The 22175-nt window shown below is 43.4% G+C and overlaps 1 protein-coding gene across 1 annotated transcript; it reads left to right on the top strand.

Annotated features, from left to right (window-relative positions):
* Positions 1 to 280: 280 nt before the first annotated feature.
* Positions 281 to 17629, top strand: LOC131421218 (uncharacterized). The gene is made up of 6 exons (XM_058567920.1): positions 281 to 326; positions 413 to 740; positions 3335 to 3352; positions 3914 to 4176; positions 7792 to 7950; positions 17499 to 17629. Exons 1-6 carry the CDS (start codon positions 281 to 283, stop codon positions 17627 to 17629), a joined length of 945 nt encoding a protein of 314 aa, XP_058423903.1.
* Positions 17630 to 22175: the final 4546 nt, after the last annotated feature.

The following is a 22175-nucleotide window of genomic DNA, read 5'->3' as shown; positions in this document are numbered from 1 at the left end:
TTGTATGTCATAGTTGCACATCCTTCTAGTTGCTGTATGTGGGACGCAGCCACAGCATGGCCAGAGAAGCGGTGCGTCGGTACACGCCCAGGATCCGAACCCGGGCCGTCAGCAGCAGAGCGTGTGCACTTAACTGCTAAGCCACGGGGCCGGCCCCCCACAGGCAAATTTATCGTCAAGCTCTAGAGTAAAATCCCCTCTTGGGCTGTGGGAGCTCACAGCTCTCTCCTCAGACAGGGCTGAGGTCTCTGGGGAAGGCAGAGCTGTGGTCTAGAAGAACATGAGACTGTTGGGTCTTCTCATTTGTGTGGTGACAGCTCCCCAAGGTGAGTGTCTGAGATGTCAGACCTGGGTCTATGGGGATGGTCGTGAGTGCTCATGACTGACAGGGACTGATTCTCCTTGTCCCCAGATGTCCTATCCCAGCTGCAGCTGCGGGAATCAGAACCAGGACTGGTGAAGCCCTCGCAGACCCTCTCCCTCACCGGCCTTGTCTTTGCATTCTCCATGACTACCATCAGTTACTACTGGAGCTGGATCCGCCAGCCCCCAGGAAAGAGCCTGGAGTGCATGGGGTATGTAAGTTATAGTGGTAGCACTTACTACAACCCATCCCTCAAGAGCCGCACCTCCATCTCCAGAGTCATGTCCAAGAACCAGTTCACCCTGCAACTGAGCTCCGTGACCACTGAGGACACGGCCGTGTATTACTGTGCAAGAGACACAGTGAGGGGAAGTCAGTGAGAGCCCAGACATAAACCTCCCTGCAGGGAGACAGGACAGGCTGGCTTCAGTGGGTTCCCAGGATCACCAGGGCGTTCCCAAGACCTACCTCGTAGAGGGGACCAGCCCCAGGGCAGGTGCAGTGGAGGGTAAGAGCTGGTTTCCTGCCAGCGTCTGTGGCTTTCTCTCATCTAACAGTTTTCCCAGGAAACCTTTCCGGATTAATGATTCTGTGCCTTCCCCTGATGCCTATGAATTCAAAATGATTTTTCATAATTCATTCTCAAATGCCCAAAAGGCAGAAGGTGACTGACAGGCATGAATTAGTCATCAGGTTTCCTTTTTCTTTTCTCATTTCTTTTTTATTTTCTTTTTTGGTGCTTCTCCACCCTGCTCTGCCCTGTGCCTGGGGTTTGAAACTGGACTTCCAAGTGGAACCACAGGATGGACAGTGAGGACAGGGAATCCCGCATATCCAGTGACACCAAAGTCAACTGAGCTAACTTTACCCAGAAACACTGCCGTTTTTCTGTATAATGTTCATGGTTCTTTTCTTTGATGATTCCAACAAAGACTCTAAATTGTTTTCATACGTATGGCCCCAACTTTCCTTAAGTCCACACTCCATTCTCCGCTTATACTCTCAACCCTTTGCAAGGGGAAATGCAGAAGCCATTAGACGGACCTCGCCTATCTCCTCAACAGAGCCCCCACCACCATCTTTTCCTTCTCCTTCTCATACAATGTTTGGGTCCTCCTGGTGTGATCGTCACAGGTAACCTTCTAAAGATTCTCACTTAAATCTCACCACATCTGTTTACCATCACATGTTGGTCGTTTCTAATAGATATTTCCTCTAGAATTATAAAATGATCTAGTCTTCAGACATAATTGCCTTTAATTATCTCCACAATGGCTGAAACACTTTTTTAAGGCTGGAGATCTAGCACTTTTTTTTTTCTTTTCTAGGTTGAGTAGACCCTATCAACTCTTTCCCACCCACTGAAACAAAAATACACCTACTATGTATCCCTCTATGTAAACGTGAATTTATGTCAGTCTGCTCAGGATCCCCAGCCAATTGAGGCCAGCATAGATCCTTCTGCATCTGTTCAAACTCAGGCCCAGACACACCTGGTGAGTCGTGGGCTCACCTGGTTCTGGATGTTGGATGCCATCTCTTCGTTTCCACTGTCCCACAGCACATCAGCTCACTTTTCCGGATCTTAACCAGAGGATCCAGATAGGTCCTGTTATTCTGGTTCATCCTTCTTTGCTTGATTCTCCTATTATCTACATTCTGGCAGGCAAATTCATTATTTAATTTATTGTCCTGCTATCTTTGAAAGGGCTGTGGTGATATGGTGCATTCAGGGCTCTCTTCGTGAAATGACATTGAGGGAAGGGCTTTTCAGAGACAATGGTTCTAAATCAGTCAGTGTACAGGTGAGGTCACTGGGCTGAGGGAGAGTTGACCTGCCCCAGACCCACAGGTGTGACATCTCAGGGCAGGAGTGGAGCAAGTGATACACGTGCAAAGGTGTCAGTCAGAGATGAGGGCTCACAGGGGTCCTTGCTGGTTCCCAGGTGAGGTAATACCCCTGATAACACTGAAGCCAGCATTTATCACGACTGGCACCCCACTATAAAGTTCACACTAGAGTTACTATTGTGATCCCCACTTTATACCCTTTTGGACTGAAATGCAGAGGGGAGAGCCCGCCTCCTCTGTCACACAGTGAGGAGGATGGAGCTGTGCTCTGCCCTCCACCACCACTTACTTATATGATCTCAGATACAGTAGATACAGTCCCAGGATTCAAGGACAAAGGGATGTGAGAAAGCAGCTCTCAGCTGGGTTTTCAAAGGAACCTGCTTCCTGTGGAGGGAGCCTCCCTCTGCCCATGAGGAGCTGGTCCCTTCTGCAAGCCAGTCACTGTGAAGGTGAATTTCCGAGGATCATGCATGTTCTCTCATATAATGTGGTGGAAATCATGTTCACTGAATTCAGAATTCACTGGCAGTGACACACAGCAAGAAATAGATAATTCTAGAAAGTGTGAGTCTGTCCCCTGAGACCAGGTGCTGGCCCAACATACAGAGTGCTGAGGAGCTCCACTGGCTGGCTGTCTGTGGTCCTGAGAAAGGCTGGGAATTCCTCAATGTCCACCCCCAAGGACAGAGTCCTGAGGCTCACGGAGTTCTTGCAGACAATCAGTTGTGCACAGGATAAAAGCAGGATTGGCTCCCTACTGGCCCTGTCAACAGTGCTAGGAAAGATGACCGTCTCAGGAGAAATGCCTACCTTGTCCCAATAATAAACTGCATGCTTAGTGTTATGAATAAATCCACCTCCAGAGCAACCCTTGAGTATACTTAGGAGTGAAGCTATTTCAGGTGAAGAAATGTTCACCAAGTTAAATGAGCCAATAAAGCTGTTGTGAATTATGCTAAACTTTGGATTGTACCCAGCTCTGTCTGAATTCAGTGTGATAATTACATTTAGCTGATGTCCCTGAATTTTGAATATCCATTAAATAAATACAAGATATTGCAGAGGGGAAGTGGATTGGAATGGAAGTCTGACAATTTAGACGACACTGGATGTGAGGTGGGTATTTGATAAATGAAGATACGCACATCTCCATGGGAGTAGAGGCACAGTGACTCTATTCCCAAAGCTGCCATTCATCCCTAACCTCATCTGAACTCCTGATCAGCTCCTTCAGCACATTCCCTGGCCTGGAAGCAGAGGCCCTGGGCATGGTGAGGGGCAGCCCAGAGAGGACTGAATTCTCTGAGGGCAGAGTCAGCATCCCCCTCCCAGGGGAGCCCAGAGACAAGGACTCTCCTAGCTTCTTTCTCCTTTTCATAGAAAGACACCTCCCTTATGCAAATCTCCACTTATGTCATCAGGTCAAAACAAAGTACACAGTCACTTAAAGTCGGGCTCCTCCTCACCCTTGAACATATTGTCTGGAGTCACGGATCTCATCTGCAGGAACACGAATCACCTGTGGTTCTTCCTCTTTCTGGTGGCAGCTCCCAAATGTGAGTTTCTCGGGTTCTCAGATGTGAAGATATGGGGCCACTGCATCTGAGCACATGACTCACTGTGTTTCTCTCTGTCCCCAGGTGTCCTGTCCCAGGTGCAGCTGCAAGAGTCGGGACCTGGCCTGGTGAAGCCTTCGCAGACCCTCTCCCTCACCTGCACTGTCCCTGGATTTTCTTTAACCAGCTATGTTGTGGGCTGGATCCGCCAGGCTCCAGGAAAAGGGCTGAAGTGTGTTGGTATTACGTGGAGTGGTGGAAGCACAAACTATAACCCAACTCTGAAGTCCCAACTCAGCATCACCAGGGACACCTCCAAGAGCCAAGTTTATTTAACGCTGAACAACCTGACAGGCGATGACACAGTCATGTATTACTGTGCAACAGACACAGTGAGGGGAGGTCAGTGTGATCCCAGACACAAACCTCCCTACAGGATACAGGAGGGGCTGGGCTGCAGGGGGCACTCAGGACACCAGGGGGCGCTCATGACCCACCGATTCTGTTCAGCCCCAGGATCAGGAGCAGATGGAGGTTAAGGGCTGGTTTCCTGTCAGGGTCTGGGGCTTCCTCCTCCTATAGTAGTTTCTCCTGGGAACTTCTCTCGACTCATGATTCTATGTTTACCTCTTCAGTCTTTGAATTAGACACATCTGTTGTAGTAGGAGAAAACTACACTCACATGCAAAAAAGGCAGAGAGTCACAGTTGACTACACCTGCCCATAGATCCCAATTATCACAACTTCTTATATCAGCCGGCTAAATATGCAAAAGAGACTCCTTTGGACTCAACAATGAGCACAGCACAGCTCAGTTAAGTGTAGGAGCCAGCCAGCAAGGAGGAGCATAAAGTGCAGGCTGGACATCAGGAAACAGGCATTGTGAGTCCTGAGGAAGAGAACACAGCCCCCAGTGGTGGTGGTTACTGACTTGGCACCATGCTCATGGCACTGACAGCAGTTGACACCATGCAAAGGCAGAGGACTCCCCACCAAAACATGATACGGATGTCCAGGCTGATCATGTCACAAATGTACAAAGCGAATATAAAAAGGTTTTTCACCTCCAATATTGAGGCGTACGTGGAGGGAAGGGCAGCCCTCTCAAGCACACAGGAAATGGTTTTATGGAGCCTGACAAGGAGACAGGCCCAGGGTTTTTCTTGTGGTTCAGGGACGGCAGCGGAGTGAGTATCCTGCTCACAGGAGGGGCTTGTGTGGGTTCAATCTCCCACCAGTATCAAAGGAGGGAGAACTCATGCCTTCTCATCAGATTCACATGTGTGGGCAGAAGAAGAGGAGGGAATGAGTCCTAAGGTGTCAGCAGTCAAATATCAAAATATAGAGTCTGACTGCTTGCTCCACTTATCACCTATAAAACATGAGTGGAAAAAAGAGACAAATGGCCACTGTGGATAGAAAACAACTCAAGTGCCTAAAAAGATGAGAAGGCTCCCAGAGAGGTAACACTATTTGCAGTGATGACAACATCTGCCAGCACTGCCATCCTATTACATAGTTTACATATAAAGTTACCACCACCATCTCCAACCTATATCTTTTCAGACAGAAACACAATTGTGAGGCCACATCCTCACAGTCACACAGTGACCCCACATATCGGTGATCTGGTCCAGCACTTAGGGGAGCTGAATGTCCCCCACTATCTGTCTCTGTGGTCCTGAGTGGAGCTTGCATTTTTCCATGTTTTCCCTCAAGGAGAGAATCCTGAGTCCGGAATATTCTTACAGACACTCAGCTGAGTACAGGAAGAAGCAAGATTAGGGGCTGCCAGCCATTTCAACAATGACGGGAATGATCCCTCTCCAGTAGAAATGTCTGCCTTGCCCCAAAAACAAACTGCATGACAGAGTGACAAGAGTAAATCCAAGTCCCTGGCAGATGGAACACACCTGATCGTGAAGCTGTTTCAGTGAAGAAGTGTTCACTCAAGTCAAGTGAGCCAGTAAAGCTGTTCTGGATTACCATAAGCAGTGGAGTGCACCCAGCTTTGGCTGAACTGAGTGTGATTTTTGTATTTAGCAGCTGTCTGCAAGCATTTGAATATCCAGTACATTAACTGTGAGGTAATGGAGAAGGAAAGTGGACTGGAGTGTTTCTCTGACAATTTAGAGATGGGAACTCAGGACCACCAGGAGGCACTCAGGACACCAGGGCAGTGTCCAGCCACAAAAGCAAGTGCAGAGAAGGAGGCTGAGGAGTGAGGCTGTCTCACTAGTGTCTGGATTTTCCTCTCTTTTAACAACATCTAGTCCCCAGACACCCTCCTCCACATCTATTCAAATCAAGGCCATGATATATCCAAGTTGAAAACATAGTACGGATTCTCTGTTACAACTTATTCCATGTATATTAACATTCACACTGTCTTCATCTCCTTCTTATGAATCTCATGGAAGTGTGAACAGAGCTGTCATACTCCTGATGGTATGCAGTGATGATCTGAACTTAGAAAAGGGTCCTGGGACTGTCTGAGAATCATCGTCATAGTGAAAATATAAATACATAAATAAATCACAAGCCGTTCATATTCGCAACAGCAAGACAGGGTGTCTCTGGTGGGCAATAAAATTTTCTGAATTAGAATTAACACAGACATTCGCTCCCACAGAGCCTGAGAACCTGCAAACCCCTCTTCTCCTGGGCTACTTCAGGGATCCTTGATACCAGGCTTTGGCCCAGCCCTGTGGAGTTGGAGACAGCTTTCTCATTGCTGTTTCTTGTAAGGAGTGCAAGTTCCTGTTCCTGGAGTGGGGGTCCAGGTGCACTTACTGGATCCAGACCAGGTGAGGAGATCCCCTTCCAGAACCTCACGTCACCTGGAATGTTACCAGCTCCTCCCCTCTTGTACTTTCTGAAATCTAGCTTCCTGGGAAGAGGCTGGAAATCTCTGAGACTTCATCAGTGTCCTGCTGTGTCTTTCTTCCGTGTCTCTCTGTGTTTATTTTTGTCTGTCCAGGATCCAATTACATTTATAGACATTAGATTCCTCCCTCTACTAACAGGATGGAGCCCTGAGCATGGAGGATCCTGAGGTTGCCCTGGTGACCATGTGTCCTGCAGAGGCCAGTGTGTCCCTCACAGAGATGAGCAATCTGACCTGCCAGCTGCTGCCTTGTCCACCAGGTGGCCCTGCAGAGCAGCCCCACAAGAATCAGTTGACAAGAGTGCAGCCTCGTCCAAATACGTTTTCTCAGGGTTTCCCCTCCTGCAGGTCTAGTGTCTCCAGCGGACACCCAGTTTCAGGCCCAGGAGTGGTCAGGGGGTCACTTTGTCTGTCTGTTCTCAGCCCCAGGCTCACACACCTGTTGGAGTTCACGGTACCCCAGGCAACAGCAATTTGAAGCCAGGGCACAGCTATTAATACTGGACGAGAGATACTGAGAAGCAAATGCCCTCTGCGCCCAGACAGGACCCTCCCTGCAGGATGGTGGCTGGACTGCAGGGGGCGCTCAGGACCACCCAGCACAAGGCTCCAGCCCAGGAGCAGGTGCAGAGGGAGCTGGGGAGGGGCTTCCTCTTAAGATCTTAGTCTCTCTTTTCCAAAAATACAATGTAAATTAGGAGGTGGAGAAGTACTTCTATGGTTTCTTTCATTATCCTAATTTATTTAGAGAATTTGTCTAACGCAAGTCAATGCAAACCACATTTAAAAGGAGGTTTCCAGGATTTGTTAATAGTGAGAACCTGGAGGACAAGATGGTTTTATGACTTCAATGAAAGCAGCATTTTTGGAGACACTCTGATGCTAGGAATAAGACACTCAAATATCAGAGCCTATCTACAGGTCAGTGGTCTGAGGTCTGAGGACACAGCCACATATTACTGTGTGAGATACAGTGTGAAAACCCACATCCTGAGTGTATCAGAAATGCTGAGGGAGAGGGCAGCTGTGCTGGGCTGAGGAGATGACAGGGACAACGTGGTGCGGCCTTTGTTTGGCTGAGGATCTCCTTACAGGAGCCTTCACTGACTCTCCTGGCTTCTCCTCCTCAGCCCAGACTGCACCAGCTGGAATGGGAGTGGGCGCCTGTGGAGAAGACACAGGGAAGATGGGGGCCCTGGAGCGGCCCCAGCTTCCTCCTCAGCCTGGTGTCCTGGATCTCCCTCCCTGGGGCAGCTTCCAGCAGGACACGGTGCCCACCTCACTCCATGGTGAGTGGGGTGAGGCCCTCGCTCATGTGTCACGGTGAGAACCTCAGCTTTCTACTCTGAGGGATCCTTGTGATCTGCATAGGAGTTGGGCTCCTTAACACCCCTGGTCTACATTACATATGAATAACGTGATGTCCTCGAGGATAAAAATATTCATACAGTTATACTACAAATATTTCTGTCTCAACACTATGCATTCTGTTCCCTCTTAGCTAGGCTGTTTTTTCAATGAGTATGTATAGTAGATAGAGAGACAGATACATAAAGATAGAGAGAGAGAGAGAAGATTTAGTTCAATTAATGGACTTGACAATTTCTAAGATAGGACTGTGGGGTTGAGTACTGAGACGGGATAGAAGTTAATAACATGAAGGGAATGAAATCAAGGTAGTGATGTTTGTGAGGTTTCACGTATGTAATTCCTTTAGTCATCACAAATTATAATAATTTTTGTCACAAGGACAGCAAACAGTCGGTAACTCCTTAAAGGGGGAAAGGAAGTGACCTGAAGGAGGTGGAGAGATGATGGACACAGGGGAGATGCCTGGTAGGCAGAAGGGTCTCTGAGCACAAGCTTGAAGCACATAAATACTAGATTGGAGGGTCAATCAACCAGATCGAGGACAAGGCTCTGGTCCATGAACATCCCAGAGTCCAGGGCACACCAGGATGGGACCTGGGGTCACCAGGAAGGGGAAGCAGCACAAGCTTGGAGTGGGGAGAGGTATGGTCTGCAGGGGGCACTCAGGACCCTCTGACCACAGGCCCCAGCCCCAGGGCAGCTGCAGAGGGAGGCTGGGGAGTGAGGAGTTTTTTGTCCTGGTCTGCAGTCTCAGTTCCTGTGAGCAAATCTGTGCTTATGGGCTCTCTGCGTTTTCCTGTCTCTGAGTCCCAATTCTCCTTATAGAATCAGACTCTGGGAAAATGGGTCCGTTACTCCTCTGCCATCATCAATTCCATAACTGGAAGATGCTGGATTATACGGATGTGTAGTCTCTGTTCTTATTTGACCTCTTCTCCACCTAAAGTTATGATTCTTTCTGATGTAAATAATTAGTTTGATCTGACGTATTCTGTGGGCTGTTGTAGGGAAGAGGCAACACAGAGCTTTGGACAAAATTATACACACTCTTCTAGCCTGCTTATGCCGAGGGTATAGTTATTCAGATAAAATTAAGGGCACAAGCTCTTACCTTAAAGAGAAGAGAAGCTTCAAAGGGTTATTCTTTTTTTTTTGTAGAATTATGCCTATGCCAAAGTTACATCAAAATATTATTGTAAGAATCAAATATGATTTTTAAATATTCAGAATATGTGGATATTGTAATTTTTCTTTAGTGTGTGAAGATGACTTCCATGTAGCTAATTCTCTATTGTTAGTTTAAATATTTTATAAAATCTATCTATCTATCTATCTATCCACCTATCATTTATTTGGAGTCCACTTATCTTGCTCAGCATTTATCCTGTTGGCACATGCCTTTGAGGAATATGAGCATTGTCTCTAAAATTTATTATTAGATGCCACTATTATATCCCAGTAACCTCCAAGTGAGTCACTGCCTTCTTTTCCAAGATGGTTATTTGAATATCAACTCCATGCATAAGTTACAGATGATCTCTTTTGTATCAACAGAAAAGTTATACCTTTTCTATAAAGCAACTACTGCCACACTTGGTAACTAGCCTCCTGTGTGAGGTGGATTTCTCAGGGGAAGGGAGGAACCCTTCAACCACAGGGATAATTTCTGCAGATCCCACAGAGGGCGGCCTCCCATTGGTGTCTGTGCATTGAGGACATAAGCGCTGCTTCCAGCCTTACAGCCTGGTCTCTGCAGGCAAAGCCCCTCACCTGTGAGACCTAAGATCAGAGTCTCCCAGGCTCCTGTGCTCTGGAGACAGTTGTTCAGACCAAAGTCAGATCAAAAGTGCAGAAATTAAAAGAAATCTGATCTGGGGAAAGTCTGGACTTTATTTGTCATTATATTTATGCTAAAGTGATATGAAAATATTACTTTTCTATGAAATTATATTTGCATTTGTTAATTTGTACCATTTTAAATCTTTATTTACATTTGAGAAGGTGTTTGAACAAAACGTTAATCCTTTTTAATATCTATTTGAAACATACATGAAACTAAAATAAATGATGATTTACTCCTCTGTTCCAACACTGATTCTTATACTCAGGAATGTGAGGCTGTTTTTTGACCTGTTTCCACCAAAACTTCACAGCAAAACTGCTGTCCCATTGAGACGATCATGTTTTGTGCATTAATAAAGAGACACCTCAGGGGGGCCCAGAAGGACTAGGGGGTCTGACCTCAGTCCCTCTCCACTTATAAGGACAAGTCTCCCCACATGAATATTTCTCTTCAAGCTCAAGGGTAAAATCCAGTCTTGGGCTGTGAGAGCTCACAGCTCTCTCCTCAGACAGGGCTGAGGTCTCTGGGGAAGGCAGAGCTGTGGTCTAGAAGAAGATGAGACTGTTGGGTCTTCTCCTTTGCCTGGTGATGGCTCCCCAAGGTGAGTGTCTCAGATGTCAGACCTCAGATGTCAGGGTATACGGGGATGGTTGTGACTGCAAGTGACTGACTCTCCTTGTCCCCAGGTGTCCTGTCCCACATGCAGCTGCAGGAGTTGGGCCCAGGACAGGTGAAGTCCTCACAGACCCTCTCCCTCAGCTGTGCTGTCTCTGGATTTTCTATCACAACCAGCAATTACTGCTGGAGCTGGATCCGCCAGCCCCCACGGAAGGGGCTGGAGTGGATTGGGTGCATATATTCTAGAAGTAGCAGTTACTACAGCCCATCCCTCAAGAGCCGCACCTCCATCTCCAGAGACACGTCCAAAAATGAGTTCTCCCTGCAATTGAGCTCCGTGACTACACAGGACACAGTCGTGTATTACTGTGCAAGATACACAGTGATGGGAAGTCAGTGTGAGCCCAGACACAAACCTCCCTGCAGGAGACAGGAGGGGCTGGGCTGTAGGGTGTGCTCAGGATACCAGGGGGTGATCAAGACCCACTACTTACAGAGACCAGACCCAGGAGCAGGTGCAGAAGTGGGGTGGGAACAAGCTTCCTTTGGATCAGGGATTTCCTCTCCAAGGTCTCAGCTGTCCTCAGGGATGTTTCCTATTTTCTTCTTCTAGTTCTAATTGCTCGTATTCTCAGTGCAGCCAACAAACGAGGAAGTAACACTGTCTGTTGCAGATGAGGTATCACCAGTGACTAGGGACCTTTCCTTCAACTTCTTATAGACCCTGTTTTTCTTACTAGACAAAGACAACAGACTGAGGATTCTCATCGTCCCTGAGAAACACCAGCCCAGTCCAGACTCTGTATGCTGAGCTCATCTTCTCTGCCCTCAGATGGGCACACACTGACTTCACATGTCATGAGCATCCCCCTTGGACATCTGCCCCATGGGGTTCCTTGTTCTCCCTGCCACAGTTTAACCTCTATTTTTATTATTTGGTAACACTGGCTTATAACATTATGTAAAGTTCAGGTGTACATTATTGTATTTCAATTTTTGTATAGATTACATCATGTTCACCACCCAAAGTCTAATTACCATCCATCACCATACACATGTGTCTAATCACCCCTTTCGTCCTCCTCCCTCCCCCCTTCCCCTCTTTTAACCACCAACCCAGTCTCTGTCTTTACGTGTTTGTTTGTTGTTGTTTTTAACTTATATTTATGAGTGAAATCATACAGGATTTGACTTTCTTCCTCTTATTTCATTTAGCTTAATACCCTCAAGGTCCATCCATGTTGTCACAAATGACCAGAGTTCATCCTTTTGTATGGCTGATTAGTATTCTGTTGTGTATATAGACCTCTTCTTATTATCAGTTCATCCCTTGATGGGCATCTAGGTTGCTTGCAAATCTTGGCTATTGTGAATAATGCTGCAATGAACATGGGGGTGCATATATATTTTATGCATTCATGTTTGCATATTCTTTGCATAAATACCCAGCAGTGGAATAGCTGGATCCTATGGTACTTCTATTCTTAAATTTTTGAGGAATCCCCATAATGTTTTTCATAGTGCCTGCACCACTTTGCACTGCCCCCAGCAGTGTATGAGAGTTCTCTTTTCTCCACATCCTCTCCAAAACTTATTATTTCCTGTCTTGTTAATTAAGTCATACTGACGAGTGTGAGGTGATATCTCATTGTAATTTTGGTTTGCGTTACCCTGATAATTTGTGTTGTTGAACATCTTTTCATGTGTCTGTTGGCCATCGGTATATCTTCTTTGAGAAATGTCTGTTCAGGTCTTTTGCCCATTTTTCAACGGAGTTGTTAGATTTTTGTTGTTGTTGTGATGTATAAATTCTTTGTATATTTGGATATCAACCCATTATCAGATATACAGTTTGAAATTATTTTTTCTCAATTGTTAGGTTATCTTTTCGTTTTGTTGATGGCTTCCTTTGTTGTTCAGAGCTTTTTATTTTGATGTAGTCCCATTTGTTTATTTCTGCTATTGTTTCGCTTTCCCAGTCACACATGGTACTTGAAATTATGCTGCTAGGACTGATGTTGAAAAGGATACTGTCTTTGTTTTCTCCTAGAATTTTCCTGGTTTCAGGTCTTACATTCAAGACTTTGATACGTTTTGAGTTAATTTTTGTGTATGGTGTAAGATAATTGTCTACGTTCATTATTTTGCATGTGGCTGTTTAGTTTTCCCAACACCATTTGTGGAAGAGACTTTCCTTTCTCCATGTACGTTCTTGGCTCCCTTGTCCAAAAGTAGCTGTCCATAGATGTGTGGGTTTATGTCTGGGGTCTCGATTCTGTTCCATTCATCTGTGTGTCTGTTTCGTGCCAGTACCATGCTATTTTGATTACTATAGCTTTGTAGTATATATATAGATATATATTTTAAGCATTCATAAAATTTTATTTTAATTAATTAATTTATTTATTTTTAATTTTTTTATTGCAGTAACATTGTTTTATAACATTGTATAAATTTCACGTGTACATCATTATACTTCTATTTCTGCATAGATTATATCATGTTCACCACCCAAATACTAATTACAACCCATCACCACACACATGTGCCGAATTATGCCTTTCGCCATCCTCCCTCCCCCCTTCCCCTCTGGTAACGACCAATCCAATCTCTGTCTCTATGTGTTTGTTTATTGTTGTTATTATCTACTACTTAATGAAGGAAATCATACGGTATTTGACCTTCTTCCTCTGACTAATTTCACTTTGCATAATACCCTCAATGTCCATCCATGTTGTCACAAATGGCTGGATTTCATCGTTTCTTATGGCTGAATAGTATTCCATTGTGTATATATACCACATCTTCTTTATCCATTCGTCCATTGATGGGCACTTAGGTAGTATATTTTGAAGTCAAGGGTGTGGTACCTCCAGCTTTGCTCTTTTTCTAAGGGTTTCTTTGGTTATTTGGGGACTTGTGTTTTTCCATATAAATTTTAGGATTCTTTGTTCTATTTCCATGTCATTGGAACTTTGATAGGGATTGGGTTGAATCTGTAGATTGCTTTAGGAACTGTGGGCATTTTCAGTATGTTACTTCTTCCCATCCAAGAGCATGGACTATTTTTTCCATTTCTTTCTGTCTTCTTCTATTTCTTTCAACAATGATTTATAGTTTGCAGTGTACAGGTCTTTCACCTCTTTAGTTAAGTTTATTCCTAGGTATTTATTCTTTTTGTTGAAATTGTAAATGGGATCGTATTCTTAATATCCCTTTCTGCTACTTCGTTGTTGGTGTATAGAAACTCAACTTATGCTTGTATGTTGATTTTGTATCCTGCAACATTACCATATTGATTTATTATTTCCATAAGTTTTTTGTTGGATTCTTTAGCGTTTTCTACATATAAAACCATGACATCTGCAAATAGTGACAGTTTCACTTCTTCATTTCCAATTTGGATCTATTTATTTCATTTTCTTTCCTGATTGCTCTAGCTTGGATTTCCAGTACTGTTAAATAAGAGTGGTGAAAGTGGGCATCCTTGTCTAGTTCCTGTGTTTAGAGTGACAGCTTTCAGTTTTTCCCTATTAAGGATGATATTAGCTGTGGGTTTGTCATATATGGCCTTTAGTATGTTGAGGTACTTTCATTTTATACCATTTTATTCAGATTTTTTCTCATAAAAGGATGCTTTATCTTGTGAAATGTTTTCTCTGCATCTATTGAGATGATCATGTGATTTTCATTCTTCATTTTGTTAATGTGCTGTATCACGTTGATTGATTTGCGGATGTTTGAACCATCCCTGCACCCTGGAATAAATCCCACTTGATCATGTAGTATGATATTTTTAATGTATTGTTATATTCAATTTGCTATTATTCTGTTCATGAATTTTGCATTGATGTTCATCAGTGACATGGGCCTGTAATTTTCTTTTTTTTCTGTGTTGTCTTTGTCTGGTGTTGGTATCAGGGTAATGATGGCTTTTTAGAATGAGTTAGGAAGCTTCCCTCCTCTTTGATATTTCGAAGAGTTGGAGAAGGATAGATACTGTCTTCTTTGAAGATTTGGTAGAATTCACCAGGGAATTCACTGTCTGGTCCTGGACTTTTATTTTTTGGGAAGTTTTTAATTATTGTTTTGATCTCCTTACTGGTGATTGTTCTGTTTAAATTCTCTATTTCTTCTTGATTCAATTTGGAAGATTGTATGATTCTAAGAATTCATCCCTTTCTTCTAGATTCTCTAATTTATTGACCTATAGCTTTTCATGGTATTCTCTTATAATGTTTTGTATTTCTGTACTGTCCATTGCACTTTCTTCTCTTTCATTTTATTTTATTTATTTAAGGCTTCTCTCTTTTTTTATTGTTAAGTCTAGCTATAGGCATGTCAATGTTATTTATCTTTTCAAAGAACCAACTCTTAGTTTCATTGATGTTTTTGTATTTTTTTTTTTTTAGTCTTTCATTTATGTCTGCTGTGATTTTTATTATTTCCTTCCTTCTACTGATTTGGGGCTTTGTTTGCTCTTCTTCTTCCAGTTCCTCTAGGTTCACTGTTAAATTGTTTATTTGGTGTTTATCGTGTTTGTTTAAGTAAGCCTGTATTTCTATAAACATCCATCTTAGAACCACTTATGCTGTGTCCCATAAATTTTGGCATGTTGTATTTTCATTTTCATTTATCTCCAGATATTTTTTTATTTCTCCTTTGATTTTGTCATTGACCCAATCATTGTTGGGTAGTATTTTGTTTAATCTCCACAAATTTTTGGTTTTTCTGATTCTTTTCATATAGTCCATTTCTAGTTTCATACCGTTGTGGTCAGAAAAGATCCCTGGTATTATTTCAATCTTCTTAAATTTATCGAGACTAGTTTTGTGGCCTAATATGTCATCTATCATGGAGAATGTTCCATGTGCACTTGAAAAAAATATGTCTTCCTTGTTTTATGAATGGAATGTTCTGTATATATCTACTAAGTCCATCTGTTCTAGTGTTTCATTTAAGGTCAATGTTTCCTTATTGATCTTCTGTTTGGATGATCTATCCACTGGTGTAAGTGGAGTGTTAAAGTGCCCTACTATTATTGTGTGGCTGTCTATTTCTCCTTTTATGCGTGTTAATACTTGCTTTATATATTTAGCTGCTCCTATGTTGGGTGCATAGATATTTACAAATGTTATATCCTCTTATTGGATTGTTCTCTTTATCATTATGTAGTGCCATTCTTTGTCTCTTGTTACAGTTTTTGTGTTAAAGCCTATTTTGTCTGATAGAAGTATTGCTACTTTAGCTTTCTTTTTATCCTCATTTACCTGAATACCTTTCTCCATCCCTACACATTCAGTTTGTGAGTGTCTTTAGTTCTAAAGTGTGTCTCCTGTATGCAGCATATATATGGGTCTTGTTTATTTTTTATCCAGTAAGCCACCCTAAGCCTTTGATTGGTGCATTTAGTCCATTAATATTTAAAGTAGCTATTGATATGAATGTACTTATTGCCATTTTGTCACTTTCTTCTGGGTGTTTTAGTAGTTCTTCTCTGTTCCTTTCTTCTTCTCTTGCTCTCTTCCCTTGTGGTGTGATGACTTTCTGTAGTATTATGTTTGAGTTCTTTTCTGGGTATTTATTATAGTTTTCTGGTTGGGGATTACCATGAGGTTCATATATAATAGCCTACATATATAGCAATCTACATTGAGTTGATGGTCTCTTTAGTTTGACATCTTGCTAAACGCTCCTCTCTTTACTCTCGTCCTCTCACATTTTATGTTTTTGATATCATATCTAATCCATTTTTTGTGCATGTGTATCCATTACCCTCTTATAATGGGAATAGATAATTTTACTACCTTTGTCTTTTGACCTTCATATTAGCTTCAGAGATGGTTGATCTGCTATCTTTATCGCATATTTAATTTTACCAGTGATTTTATTGCTTTTTTTTTTTTTTTGATCATTTTCTTAAACCTTTTTGTGGTCTTCTCTTTTCCACTTGAATAAATACCTTTAGCATTTCTTGCAAGCTGGTTTCTTGGTGATAAACTCCTTTAGTTTTCACTTGGGAAACTTCTTATCTCTCCTTCCATTCTGAATGATAAACTTGCCTGTTAGAGTATTCTTAGCTGTAGGTTTTTTCCTTTTAGCACTTTAACTATACTGTGTCACTCCCTTCCAGCCTGTCAGGTTTCTGCTGAGAAGTCAGCTGATAGCCTTATGGAGTTTCCTTTGTATGGAACTCATTGCCTTTCTCTTGCAGCCTTTAGGATTCTCTCTTTAATTCTTAACATTTTAATTATAATGTCTTTTGGTGTGGGCCTCTTTGGGTTTATCTTGTTTGGTGCTCTCTGTGCTTCCTATACCTGAATGTCTGTTTCCTTCCTTAGCTTAGGAAAGTTTTCAGCTATTATTTCTTCAAGTAGACTCTCTGCCCCTTTGTTTCCATCCTCTCTTTCTGGGACACTGATAACACAGACGTTAGTGTGCTTCATGTTGTCCCAGAGGCCCCTGAGACTGTTTTCATTCTTTTTAATATTTTTTCTTTTATCTGTTACACTTGGGTGATTTCTTCTATTCTTTCATCCAGTTTGCTGATCCGTTCTTCTGTATCATCTGCTCTGCTATTGAGTCCCTCTAGTGAATTTTTCATTTCTAATATTGTATTCTTCAGTTGTGATTGGTTCTTCTTTGTATTTTCCAGTTCTTTGTTGAAGTCCTCACTGAGTTCATCCAGTCTTCTCCCAAGACCAGTGAGCATCCTTAGGTCTCTTTGTGTGAACTCTCTGTCAGGTAGATAGTTTATATCTGTTTTATTTAGATCTTTTTCTGGTGTTTTTTCCTGTTCCCTTACGTGGAATATATTCTTTTGTCTCCTCACTTTTCCTCTTCCTCTGTACTTATATCTATGTTTTAGGAAGCTCAGCTGCATCTCCTGGTCTTGGAGAGGAGGCCTTATGTAAGAGATGCCTTATGAGGTTCAGCAGTGTTCTCTCTCATCAGCAGTTCCAAATTTTCCAGGACTGTCCCTTGTCTGTCCTTCTGTTGTGGCAGGGTTGCTCTTGCTGCAGGTGCTCAGGGAGGCTCAGATGTCCCCCTGGAAGGCTGGTTGTAAGTCTCAGCTGTGTGGCTGCTGTGGTCCTTTCAACAACATCATTGGGCATGAGGAGCCCCTGCACAGTTAGCTTGAGGGACTAATAGGATATACCCCTTGCAGTTTTTCTGTTAATTGAGTAGGTTCCCAGTGTGCCTGGTAGTTAGGCTCAGGGGCTAACAATTGCTGTAGGCCTCTGGTCTGCAAGGCTGTTGACAGCTCTCTCAGGCTTGCAGCTGAGTGGAGGGGGGCAGGCATAGGAGCAGCCAATAGTTTCAGACCTTGGAAGATGAAGCTAGTTCCTTCTAGGGCTGTTTGAAAAGCAAATACCTGCTGTAGCTGAGAAGCCCCACTGCCCGCAGGGCCACACACCTCATCAACACAGTCCTGCCCCATGTGCGCACCCTGACTCACTGTGTGGACTCAGTCGCCCCACTGCACAGGCCCCACAAACTCCACCAATGCAGGCCCACTCCTTGTGCAAGCCCTACCCCACAGAGGTGGATCCCCTCACCCAGCATCAGAGGTTCCCAGCCCCCCACCTATGGGGTCCCACAAGGTGTCTGAGGGATTGCTGTTGCTTGGGGCCAGTTCCTAGGGTGGGCTCCCTGACCTGGCTGAGCTGGATTAAATTGGTTCCGTAGTGGGTTGTGGCAGACCCTGAGCTAACACGCCAGGGGAAGAACTCCATTGGCTTCTGGCAGTGTCAGTGTCAGCATGTCTGTACTAGGTCACAATGACAGCTACCTCCAATGTCTCAGTCCCTGGAGAGGGCTCAGCCCTCATCAAGATGCACCCTGAGCCTATCAGGTGAGTCTCTTTATACCAAGGGACTATGCAGCTTTCTTTGTGGTGATTTTAGGTTGCCTTCTGAAATGGGTTTATCTGTGTGCAGGCCCTGTAAGAGCAGGCCCCCCCCCACTTATGTTCAATAGCTTTTCTGGGGGTATTCCCCATTGTAGGTAATAGCCAGCAGAGCCAGATGTGATGCTGCTCCTCTCTGTTGTGTTGAGTCCAAAAGCTGCTAATAGTTGTAACGCTCCCCTGCTCAGTTCCCCCACACCTCGAGGGAAGGCTTCACACCTTATGGTTGCTCCTGGTGGGCCGTGATGTGTCAGAGCTAGCAGGTGGCTTTTTTCTCTCCATAAAGGAATTACTACCTATTCCATCTCAGTCAGGACTGACCCCTTTTGGGGGGACAGTTTTCAGCTCTCTATTCAGGGTAATTTTTCCAAGAGTAGTTGTAGATTTGTTGGGTCTGAGGGAGGAGGTGAGTTCAGAGTGTGCTGCCATCTTCACAGTGTCTCCTGGAGCTGATGATTTAACAAGGGATACACAGACAGTGAACCTTGCACACACGTTTAAGATGACTTTATTCCTTTTCTTTATACTAACACTCTCTAAAGGGACCAATCACCTTCATTGTACACTTACAGAGTTAACCACAAAAATGGCAAATATCAGTCAACCACATATGCTCATTCTAATTCATTTATTTTTTTTTTTTCCTAAAGAAGGTTCACCCTGAGCTAAGATCTGTTGCCAAACTTCCTCTATTTTGTATGTGAGCTGCCATAGCATGCCACTGACAGATGAGTGGTGTAGCTCCGTGCACAGGAACTGAAACTGGGCCACCAAAGCAGAGAGTGCCAAAATCAACCCCTAGGTAAGCAGGGCTGGTCCTTCTAATTTTTGATCTACACAGCCAATTCTAAGGAATGCTCCCACTGGTACATATCATTCTGGGATGTCAAACCCAGTCTGTCTTCTCTCGGTCTCATCCTGCACACCCTCTTCACAGCCTTACTCCTCGCTGGCCACTTCCACATTCCTCAAATAATCTCCTCAGTTTGGTCCTTCTGGCATCTCTGCTTTCCGTTTCCATCTCGTCCTTTGATGTTTCCTCCAAATATGTGTGATATTTAAGTGTCCATTGTCTGGACGTACCCCGGTTTATTATCCATTCACCTACTGAATGACCTCTTCGCTGTTTCCAAGTTTTGGCAAATGTGAATGAAGCTGCTATAAACATCTGTGTGCACGTATTTGGTGGACATAAATTTTATTTTCCTTTGGGCAAAACCAAAGTGTGTGATTTTACATCATAGCGTAAGTGTAGGTTTAGTTTTGTAAGAAACTACCAAACTGTCTTCCAGCATGGCTGTACATTTTTCATTCCCACCAGCAATGAATGAGAGTCCCTGTTGCTCCACAGCCTCGCCAGCACTCGATCTTCTCAGTGCTCTGGACTTTGGATGTTCCAGTAAGTCTGTGGTGGTATTCCACCATTGTTTCAACCAGCATTTCCCCGTGATGACCATCTTCTCATATTCTTATTTGCCATCTGTACATCTTCTTTAGTGAAATGTCTGTTAAGGGCTTTGGCCCATTTCTTAATTGGTCTGTTTGTTTCTTATTGTTCAATTTAAGTCTAATTTGTGCATTTTGGACAATAGTTAAATATATCAGATGACTTTGGCAAATATTTTCTTCCGATCTGCGGCTTGTCCTTGGGTAAATTTTACATTTTTTTATGATTTTGCCTTATTACATGTGACTGTTTCACTGGAAAGTAACAATGAAAGCACTTTTCACTGCCTAAAGAATGAGGAATTTTATGGATCGATATGTGACAGTAGATTCAAAGGCTTCTTTCAAATATGATGATGTGCTGAGTGACGCAAGGGGATGTTTCTTCTTAAACAACCTTCTGAAGGACCAAGGATGCCCCAACAGACGCTGTCTCCTGTCTCACTGACTAGAAGTCTCATGTCCATGGAGACACTGGTCCTTGATAGGAAGAGTGAGATTTCATCAATTAGACTATTTTCTAATCATAAATTTATATGAGATGGATCTGGATCTGTGAATCACAGTTACTTGGATTATTCTGTGGTTTTAACCAATGGCTGAAAACCAAAGCAATGCTTTTTATATCATTTTTGCTATTTCTGTTATTCCATATTAGACATGGACAATTACATTTTCAATAACACATTTCCATAACCTTGACTTTATTCCCACTGAACTTTCTGCACCACTTTGTCACATAATGAATGAGTTTCATCTACGTCCGATGCTTGAAACTAGACCTCCGAGTGGAGCCACATGATGTACAGTGAGGACAGTGGACCCTGTGTGTCCAGTAACAGCAAAGTCCACTCAGCCAACATCACCCATAAACACTGCCATTTCTCCATAGAAAGCCCATGGTTCCTTTTCATTGATGATTCCAACAAAGACCCTAAATTGTCCTCATGCATCTGGCGCTAAATTTTCTTAAGTCCACACTCCATTCTCAGCTTATACTCTCAACCCTTTACAAGGGGAAATACCGAAGCCATCAGATGGACCTTGCCTATCCTCTCAACAGGGAGCCCACCACCATCTTTTCCTACTCCTTCACATCATAGTGGTTGGGTCCTCCTGGTGTGATCGTCACTGGTACCTAAAAAAGCTTCTCACTTAAATCTCACCTCTTCTGTTTATCATCATGTATTGGTCATTTCTAATAGATATTTCTTCCATCATTATAACATGACCTAGTCTCCAGACATAATTGCCATTAATTATCTCCACAAAAGCCAAGATAATTTTTAATTCTTTTAACTTTTAAATAAATAATATATTAAATATAAATATAAAAATAAATTATTATTAAATATTATAAATATTATTTAAATTACTAAATATAAATAATAATGTGTAACACATATTAAATAATTTTTAATGCTCTAACACTTTTCTTTTCAGGGGTGAGTTGAACCTATCAACCCATTCTTACCCACTGAAACAAAAATACACCTGTTTTATAACCCTCTATGGGACCATGGATTTATATCCGTCTCCTCCAGGATCACCAGCCCATCAAGGCCAGGATAGATCCTTCTGCATCTGTTCAAACTCAGGCCCAGAAGCACCTGGTGAGTCTGGGGCTCACCTGGTTCTGGATGTTGGATGCAGTCTCTTCCTCTCCGCTGTCCCACAGCATATCAACTCCTTTTCCAGACCTTAACCAAGGGTCCAGATGAGTCCTGATATTCTGGATCATCCTACATTGCTTGACTCTCCTATTATCAACATCCAGGCCGGCAAATTCGTTATTTTTTAATTACTCCACTAATGTCATTGAAAAGCCAGAAATAATATGGTGCATTCAGGGCTCTGTTCATCAAATGACATTGAGGAAAGGGCTTTTCAGAGACAAAGGTTCTAAATCAGTTAATGTACAGGTGAGGTCACTGGGCTGAGGGAGGGTTGACCTGCCCCAGACCCACGGGTGTGACATCTCAGGGCAGGAGTGAAGCAAGTATTACATTTGCAATGGTGTTGGTCAGAGATGAGGGCTCACAGGGGTCCTTTCTGGTTCGTGGGAGAGGTAATACCCCTGATAACACTGAAGTCAGCATTGAACACCACTGGCACACCACTTTAAAGTTACTATTGTGATCACCACTTTATATCCTTTCAGACTGAAAATCAGAGGGGTGAGGCCACCTCCTCTGTGTCACACAGTGAGGAGGATGAAGCTGTGCTCTGCTTTCCTGACTACTTACTCATATGACCTCAGACACAGACCCAGGATTCAATGACACAGGGACTTGAGAAAGCAGCTCTCAGGTGGGATTTTCAAGGGA

The sequence above is a fragment of the Diceros bicornis genome, chromosome 24 (assembly GCF_020826845.1).
Source record: "Diceros bicornis minor isolate mBicDic1 chromosome 24, mDicBic1.mat.cur, whole genome shotgun sequence".
NCBI classification, from domain to species: domain Eukaryota; kingdom Metazoa; phylum Chordata; class Mammalia; order Perissodactyla; family Rhinocerotidae; genus Diceros; species Diceros bicornis.
The sequence above is the reverse complement of the archived record's forward strand: the minus strand, read 5'-3'. Positions and strand labels throughout refer to the sequence as shown.